General features: G+C 49.4%; 1 protein-coding gene across 1 annotated transcript; it reads left to right on the top strand.

Moving 5' to 3' along the window:
• Positions 1-1,920: 1,920 nt before the first annotated feature.
• Positions 1,921-5,591, top strand: Penk (proenkephalin). The gene is made up of 2 exons (XM_038348429.1): positions 1,921-2,058; positions 4,920-5,591. The coding sequence occupies exons 1-2, from the start codon at positions 1,921-1,923 to the stop codon at positions 5,589-5,591; spliced, it is 810 nt and encodes a 269-aa protein (XP_038204357.1).
• Positions 5,592-8,913: the final 3,322 nt, after the last annotated feature.

Raw genomic sequence — 8,913 nt, 5'->3', positions numbered from 1 at the left:
TCCTAGGACGAGGGAGATAGGTACAGACAATGGATGAATTAAAGGGGATATAAGACAAACTGATAATAGATCCAAAGGAGAGAGATGCCAGGTATAGTTAAAACAGCTCGTGAGACCGGACAGGTTAAGAGATTTCGTCCATTATTCCAGATGATTCTGTCTTAAGCACCATGCCTCCTCTCTCGTGTGCCGACATACTAACATGTTACCTCAACTGCCGTTTGACAAACAGAAAAAGGTCTAAGATCTAAGCTTCCTGACTAATGACCATCTACAGACCCGGGAAGTGAGGGTGCGGGCTGCTCTGCAAGCCCCAGACAGCCTCACCTGCATTCCGGTGGATAAGATGTGCAAGACCCAAGACAAGGTGTCCAGGACAGCGTTCCTCATTATTCCCTCCACACCAAACTCCCGACACACTGACATCACACCTCCCCGACACCTTACTCATCAAACATCCCACCCCAAAAAATAAAGCCACCCGGTGCAGCACACTGGGACAGCAATTCCCGAACCTGGAAGTCTGCCCAGAAAGCCCAGATTGATCCCTCCTGTGGTCCCCGGAGAACACGCTTCCCAAAACCTGGTTTTTGTTGGTTTTGTTTTGTTTTTACGGTTTCTTTTTGTTTGGGGGGCGGGGGAGGGAGCTGTTTTGTTTTGTTTTCTGTTCCTGGGGTCTTGCTTCTGTGGCAGGAGCTCTCACTGATCTAAGAGAGAAAGTTTAGGATCCCCAGAAAGTTTTGAATATTGATTTCCATAATCATTAACTGAGTGCCTACTGTGCGCCCGATGCTGTTAGACAGCAAGAAAGTCGAGGCAGATGGGTGAAAAATTACGACGTCCCTGCAAAGCTCTTGGAAAAGGAGGTGGGGGAAGGGGCAGCTTCACTGAGTCCGAGGGTGTCCAGCTTCTCACCGGAACCCAAGTCCGTCTGCCCTTTCAAACACCCCCGCCCATGGTGCCACCGAAGTGATTCATGCAGGGAACGCAGTTTCCCCTCCGTGCCCTCCCCAGAGTTCCTGACTGCGCGGTGGGGGGGACCTCCGGCGCCCACTCGCACCCGCCACCCTCGGGGGCCGCGTGCTGCGAGGACGTCCCCTCCCGCCAGGCGTCGGCGCGGGCTGGCGTAGGGCGTGCGTCAGCTGCAGCCCGCTGGCTATTGGGGCGCGGGCGCCTCCTTCGGTTTAGGGCTAATTATAAAGTGGCTGTGGCCGCTGCCAGCCTCGGGACAGCAAGGCAGGAGCTCAGAGCCCCGTAGCCCAGAGACACCGAGGACCGCGACGGTGAGGTCCCGATCTGCCAGCCGCCTTGCCCAGCTCCCCGACGCGCCCGCCTCACACTTGCCTTCTTCTCTCTCCTTTGCAGGGTGGCATCTGGGACCCGCTCCTCCAGTAGCCTGCTCCATCCGAACAGCGGCAGCGTGAGTGCCTTTGCCCCCAAGACTCCCGTCGCCTGTCCCCCTCATTGCATGCGTTCGCCCAACTTTCTCGGGATTCCTCTTTGCCATGGGGGTCCGTGTCCCGTTCCCCAAGCGCCCGCTCCCGAGTTGCGATCTCCAGTGTTAGCTCCAGAATCTTGCCCTGGGCAACAGACGCCCGGGAAAACGGGACGCCCTCGGAAGAACAGGTTGCCATCGGGAAGACAGGACGCCCCCCGGGAAGATAGAGTGACCCCTGTAAAACAGGATACCCTTCCCCGGAAAGACAGAATGCCCCCCAGGAAGACAGAATGCCTTTTGGGGAAGCCCCTCCGGCTGAGCTATTCCTCAGTCACCGGGGAAGATGTTGGGCTGTGGGCGGGGTCCAGGAAAGGGTGTCTCTGCGGGTCTTGCTCCACAACCTCCCACCCAGCATGGTTCCCTCCTAGGGAACCTTGAGACGGGACAGGTCCCCATGTGCGCATCCTTCTCCCCTACAGCCCATGGCGCGGATCCTGAGACTTTGCACCTGGCTGCTGGCGCTTGGGTCCTGCCTCCTGGCTACAGTGCAGGCGGAATGCAGCCAGGACTGCGCCAAGTGCAGCTACCGCCTGGTACGCCCCGGCGACATCAACTTCCTGGTGAGTTGAATTCTCGGTGAGGGGATATCCTTGGCCATGTTCATGTGACCAGCCTTGCAGACATCTACCGGTCACTCGCGCTGGAAGGTGCATGACAGGACCTGGATGACCCTGGCACTTCCAAAACGTTGATCCCGATCGGCTCTGTCTCCCAATTTGGAACGAGTCTATCTGGGACTCTTAAGAGCTGAGGTATCTATCACCACACAAACCAATTTCGTTTTGACCTTGGGGATATGGAACCCCTAGATGTGTTCTCTCAGTACCACGGACAGCACTTCATCTAGGCTGTCAGAAAGAAGTGAGCACCCCAACTTTAGAACCCAAGCAGGGAGCCCTTCAAACAAACATTCCGCAAAGAAGGTGATTTTTAAAAATGAGAATTCCCCCTCCGCTCTCCCCCCCCGTTACTCTTCTTAAGCTTCCTTAGCCTTGAGTCCCTCCTCTCTGGATAGGGAAGGGATTAGGGGAGAGGCAGGAAAGAACTCCCTAAGAGTCCCACGAGCAAGAGAATTCCCCCTTGCCTGGTCTTGACTGCACTTTTGTAATAAAGGCTAAAATGACCCTTTGATTTGTGCTCAGAGACAAGCACAGAGACAGCCAGCTCCCAAGGAGCTGGAATTAGTCCAAATTAGCCTGCCCCACACAGGAGCTAGGGGAGACAAGATGGCTGTTCTCTTCTTCGTAGGTGACAGGCTTTCCAATCACAAGGGTCTGAATCTGTAGACATGAGTTTCCAGAGGCTTCATTTTTTTTAAATCTGCTCTCTCGGTGATCAACTGTCCTGTCTTTGAAAATTCCTTGATCAGAATCTAGGGACATGTTAGTCCAAACTGCCTCGACTCACGCTTGAGTCTTTGAGGGGAGCTTCACATTTTTGAGATATTAGAAATGGAAAAGAAACAAGAGAGACACAGAATCCAAGCTGGTGTTTCCAGTTAGGTGTTTGTTTGCTTCTCTGGAATGTTTTGATTGCATGGTCTATTCAGTTGATGGAGACTAACTTGGCCTTAGAGAGGAATTGTGAGGGGAACATTGTTCCATCTCAGCTTTCTTCCTTCTCCCATGGTCATGAGCTTGTGAGGTAAATCAACCTTGGGAGGAATGGACTTTAAACGCAGGAGATTAAAACCATACTGTACTGAAGGTCACTGTCTGACCCCTGAATTCTGGGGCACAGCCACGGGTATTTGTTGAGAGTCACTGACATTTTAGCTCTACCCTCTGCTTGGCGAGAAGAGTCCGAACCTAGGAACTCAACACGTAGCTTAAGGTTCTCTGCCAGCTATATAAAGATGATGTGAATTCTAGAAGAGTCTGAGAGTCAGTAATCTGACCTCAAACGGTGGCAGACTTACTACATCATATGGCTTGGGAACTCAAAGATCACTGACGTTTAACAATCTCTGTCCGAGAAGATGTCACTCAACTGCTCACTTCACCGAGCTCAGAAATGATGCTCATCTTCCTTTTCCATCGCTGAAGAGCATAAACAGAGGTCCTCCGTGACAAGTAGCTGCCAGACAGCAGAGAAACGGTTTCTGTTTCTTCTCAGCTGCCACTCATCAGTGACAGCACTGCTGGTGGCAGGGCAGGTAGAGGGGGTATACTGTATCCTTGTTACTGTAGCTCTCTGTTCTCTTACCTGTGTGCAGATGATGAAGGGCCCATGCAGTAGGAACAGGTTAGGGAACAGTCACTATCCATTAAAACATCTTTTAGGAAGCCTTTGATTGAGTGATTTGCTTTCCCTTGCGGTGTACAGTTAATGTTGCTGTTTTCTCATTGGCTGGGAATTAGTTAATGGACAAACGTTGCTAAAATTACGGCTGTTCTGGAATTTAAGCTAGAACTCATAGGCAAAATGAGGTTGCCTAGCCAAAGGTACAGAGTAAGTCAGTAAATATTTACCAGGTTCCCACGAGATAGGGTAATGGGCACTGAGATGAGAAGTTGCCTTGACAGTTGCTAGAGGTTGCGCTTTAGGGTGCCCTAGACCAGAGTGCTCAGCGTGCTTCTAAAGTGACGTCAGTGACATTCATTTTTGGCCACCAAATCATGGAAATACATTTTTAGAGTGGAAATCTTATTGCCTCTTATACAGCTTAGCCTTTTAATGATGTTTGGGGTCTTTAATCATTTATTTTCAAGAATAAAATGGCTTATTTTAATTATTGCCTCTTTATCTTTTACATGCTCTTGTATATTTAATTTTCTTCAACACAAAATTAAAATAACCAGTATAAGTTGGTTAACTATGTTTCCAGAATATTTTATTGTTTCACGAATAAAGGCTTTCATTGTGAAAATGGAAATGAAACATACCCATTTTTAAATGCCAAGAGCAGACCTGGATTTCCTGTCTAAATCAAGGGTTATAGCCTGGTGTCTCTAAAGTCCTTTTAGAAGGCTGTGAAGCCCCCACCCCAAAAAAAATGCTTAGGAACATCATAGGATTTTGCAATGTTTTCTAAAATTCATGTTATTTTCATTGTGGGCAACAATTGAATTGAAAAATTGTTTGAATGAGGTCATTTAAGATGTATAGCCTAAAGCTGACTATGGCTTGACTATAATAAGAAAGCATAATTGCATGCTGCTAATTCCTCCTTTATTAAAGAATATGACTGTATTAGAAAAGACCTGTTTTATATACCAATGACTTAATCTTAAGAAAATAATATGAATAAGCTGTGCATTTGCATCCTGGCTTCCTTTTTCCAGTGCTTTCTGGTTCACTGTTTGTTCAGTTTGAGAGTAGAAACAGCCTTTCTCCGTGACAGTGTGTAACATAGATAACTACGGTCCATCTTGAGCCCCCAAGGGTCTCTTTTGGTCATTTCATCTCCTTGTCTTCCCAGGCTTGCACCCTGGAGTGTGAAGGACAGCTGCCTTCTCTCAAAATCTGGGAGACCTGCAAGGACCTCCTGCAGGTGTCCAAGCCTGAGCTCTCTTGGGGTAGCCCCGACATGCTCAAAGACAGCAGCAAGCAGGACGAGGGCCATTTGCTAGCCAAAAAGTATGGCGGCTTCATGAAAAGGTACGGGGGTTTCATGAAGAAGATGGACGAGCTTTATCCGGTGGAGCCTGAAGAAGAAGCCAACGGAGGCGAAATCCTTGCCAAGAGGTATGGCGGCTTCATGAAGAAGGATGCGGATGAGGGCGACACCCTGGCCAACTCCTCCGACCTGCTGAGAGAGCTCCTGGGAACAGGAGACAACCGTGGGAGGGAGAGCCACCCCCAGGAGGGCACTGACAACGAGGACGACAACGTGAGCAAGAGGTATGGGGGCTTCATGAGGGGCCTCAAAAGAAGCCCCCAGCTGGAAGACGAAGCGAAGGAGCTGCAGAAGCGCTACGGGGGCTTCATGAGAAGGGTGGGCCGCCCCGAGTGGTGGATGGACTACCAGAAGAGGTACGGGGGCTTCCTGAAGCGCTTTGCTGAGTCTCTGCCCTCCGACGAAGAAGGGGAAAGTTACTCTAAAGAAGTTCCTGAGATAGAAAAAAGATATGGGGGATTTATGCGATTTTAAAGCCCTTTCCCCACAGTGACCCCAGGCGCCCACCAGCCTGCTCCACCCCCAGTGAGCAACTGTCTTATCAATGGTGTTTGTTGTCATTCGCTGCTTGAGCTGTGTAGTTGCCCCCATGGTCCGGATAACTACCCTGCCTGAAAGCTGTGATGTGTGGGGTCTCTATTCTCTGGAGTCTTGAAACTCAGTAGCACTGGTCTGTTGCAGCTAATCTCGATATCATGCTGTGATAGCTTCCGTTACCTCATCCCTTGCATATTTGACGAGATGTCAATAAATGCTTACTTGTACATAAATATAATAAACCCATTACCCCAACTGCACAATGTTCTTGTGAGAAGTGGCTGTCATTTGTCTGTGGGTGTTCGCAGTAAAGGCTCGGCTTAACTCCACTGCTGTCATAACAGGATAATCACCAGTCTTTTTCTCCTGATCCAGGCGACAAAACCTTTCTTATTTAACAATTTGTCTGCAAACTTTTTCATTTAACGATTTGTCTGCAAACTCTTAAATAAATAAATGCAATGGAACAGAGTTAGATGCAAAGACCATTTACCCTGTTTTATACAGACAGAAAGTGGAGGCCGCAATGGTTAAGTACTTGGTCTAAATCTGCTCAGGAGCTGAAGCAGGAGTGAGATTAAAGCCCTATACTGTTCCCAGTCAATAACCTCCACACCCCATTTCCTCTCCTCCCACCCAGATCTCCAGGAAGAACGTGGGACTGTATCTTGTTCACCATTGCACACCCTTCCCCATGACCATAGTAGACTTTCTAATAGCTGATGAATGAATGAGTGATGGGAATAAATGAATGCATTCGACAAGCAGGCAATCCAGAAGGGTGCTGTGGCCCGTTCAGGATACTAAGTCTCAAAACACAAGAGGCTGATGAATATTTCACATTAACAAAGGGATTTGAGGCATTTCTTTTCAGATATCAAAAATACAATAACCTTTCACTTTTCTAGTTGAAACTACAGGCAACACCACGCATCCACTCTCCTTCCCAGAACCCTCACCAGCCCTCACCCTGTGTCCTGCTGTTGGTCTGCAGGGTTCCCACTCAGCACTCTCTGTTCCAGCCTGGGAGGTCCACCTGACAAGGCAGTCCCACCGACCCTTCCAAAGTCTAGCCCTGTGGAGACTTGGGGACATCCTAATTCTCCTGATTAGCTCAAGGTGTCCCAGGTCCCCAGCCTCAAGGATCACTTTCCCCAGAGATCCTTATGATCGAGATCCTAACTATTTCTTCCAGGAAGAGCCCTGAGAACTCTGCATTTTGAGTGAGAGGCAAGTACTAGCCACGGAACCCAGGAGAGGGCAAGTGGGAAAGGGCTGCCGGCCCTGGAGTTCTGCATCAGGGATCAAGGCTGCCCTGCTCTGGGGTTTGCAGCAGGCACCCCCAGGAGCTGCTCCCTCCCTCGGAAAAGCCAACTCCACGCTGGCAGCTGTTTCCAATGAGATGTTAAACTTAGGTGTTTGTCTTTTTCTGTTTATTACTGGCAATCGGGTCCATTTAAAATGGGGCACATCCAGCATGTGTGTCTACACACACCTGTAATCCTAACCCTCCTGAGGCTGAGACAGGAGCAACACACGTTCATGGCAGATTGGGCCACGTGGCAAATTCCAGGTCAGTCTGAGGTAACAGCTGCATCAAGATAAGGTGTGAATCAAAGCAAAAACATTGAGTTAAACGAAACACAGCTTTAGATTCAAAAGACATGGAAGCTAATATTTGAGGGGGGGAGGAAGTCAATTAATTCTCTCCCCTGGAGCAAAGCATTTACACCCTTGGAAGCAAGAATCCAACCTACACTATCTGGAAGTGGCGGGTACTCCCTTCCGCCTTCCTCACAATACATCAACCTAGGAGAATACAATATGTATGTCTGTGTGCATCATGATGTCTGAGAAGCCAGCACAGGGCTAGAAGGCCATGTTATTCTGCACGCACATCCAAGCAATTTTGCTTTCCTTTTGGGGGGTCCTGTGAAAATGGGACCCAAATGCTATTAATATACAGCGATGGACGGCTATCAGCTGCTCCATTCCATCACCTGTCTCCCGTGTCAAGGACTACACACACAATGTCTACAATGGAATACTCTCACACAATGATAGAGAACCAGGAACTCAAAAGTCCTCTGAAGCTCCTCGGGGGAGGAATTAACAGAGCGGAGGGACAGAAAAAGGCGGTGGAAGAAACGGGTTTTTCTTTTTACATCTAGATTTGCGGGCCTCCGAGTTCGGGGGAAATATCCCATGGTGCTTACTCCTGCCTAGAAGAGATGACTCCAAGGTGCCTTGTAGGCCTGCCTTGGTACCAAGATACCCCCTGCTTCCCACCCTCAACCTACAGTTTCATCGCTAGAATTTTACTTTAACTCTTAAAGACCTGGATATTTTCAGGAATGCTCTGTTTAAATTCTGAGGCGCTGTTGTCTAAGGCCCCCTTGGACACTCCAGTCGGTGCAGACACGTGGGCTCTGACTGCCGTCTCCGTGTGTGTTCAGCAATAAGCACTAGAGGTAGGATTTAAAATGAACCCACACCTCTGTTGCCCTTAGAGGGCTTGGAGAAGTGTAGGTGAAGAGGCATGAAGACCACATCACCTGCAGAGGGCGCTGCTGCTCCATTCTGATCCTTTGTCGTTTCTTCCCTTATTGCAAGGCACCTGCGTTTTCACAACCCCACCCTGCAGCTTTGGGGTTCCTTCTGAAAGTCAGTAAGTGTGAGCGCTGAGACCAGCTGGCCTGCATTGGAAATTCCAGCTACAGCACGGAAGCTCTCCTTCCTAACTTTCTCCCTCGTTCATTAGGTTTTAGGTAGTGCACTGTCAAAGAAAACGAAGCCCTTAAGCCTGGGCCAGCCGGCCCGCCAGCTCTTGGGCTGACAGGGATGGTCCTGTTCCTTAGCCTTCCATTTCTTTAGGTGGATCTTGGATTCTCCACCATATGCCCAGTCGAGCTTTGTTCTTTCAGAGATGTAGTGACGTCTGAGCTCAGAGTTGAGCTCTTTTCTAAAGGATGTGTCCAGACAACAGCCGCTGCTTACAGAGCCCTCTAAATCCTTCTTCATTTTCCTGTGTTCACCACACAACTGGGTAGACCTCGTGATCAGCTACTCTCACGTCACCATGCCTCTGTGTAAACCACAGAAGGACCAAACCAAGAGTGAACCTCAGTGTATACAGGGCACTGGGTGATTGTGCTCTGCTGCTGGCTTCTTGACTGTGGAAGGCAGGCCACGTGGCTGGGGTGTGATGTGCAGGGGCAGTGCCTAGACTTTCCACCACATTTTCCTGTGAACCCAAAAC

This window comes from Arvicola amphibius, chromosome 11, assembly GCF_903992535.2.
Source record: "Arvicola amphibius chromosome 11, mArvAmp1.2, whole genome shotgun sequence".
NCBI classification, from domain to species: domain Eukaryota; kingdom Metazoa; phylum Chordata; class Mammalia; order Rodentia; family Cricetidae; genus Arvicola; species Arvicola amphibius.
This window is presented reverse-complemented; position numbering and strand designations above follow the sequence as displayed.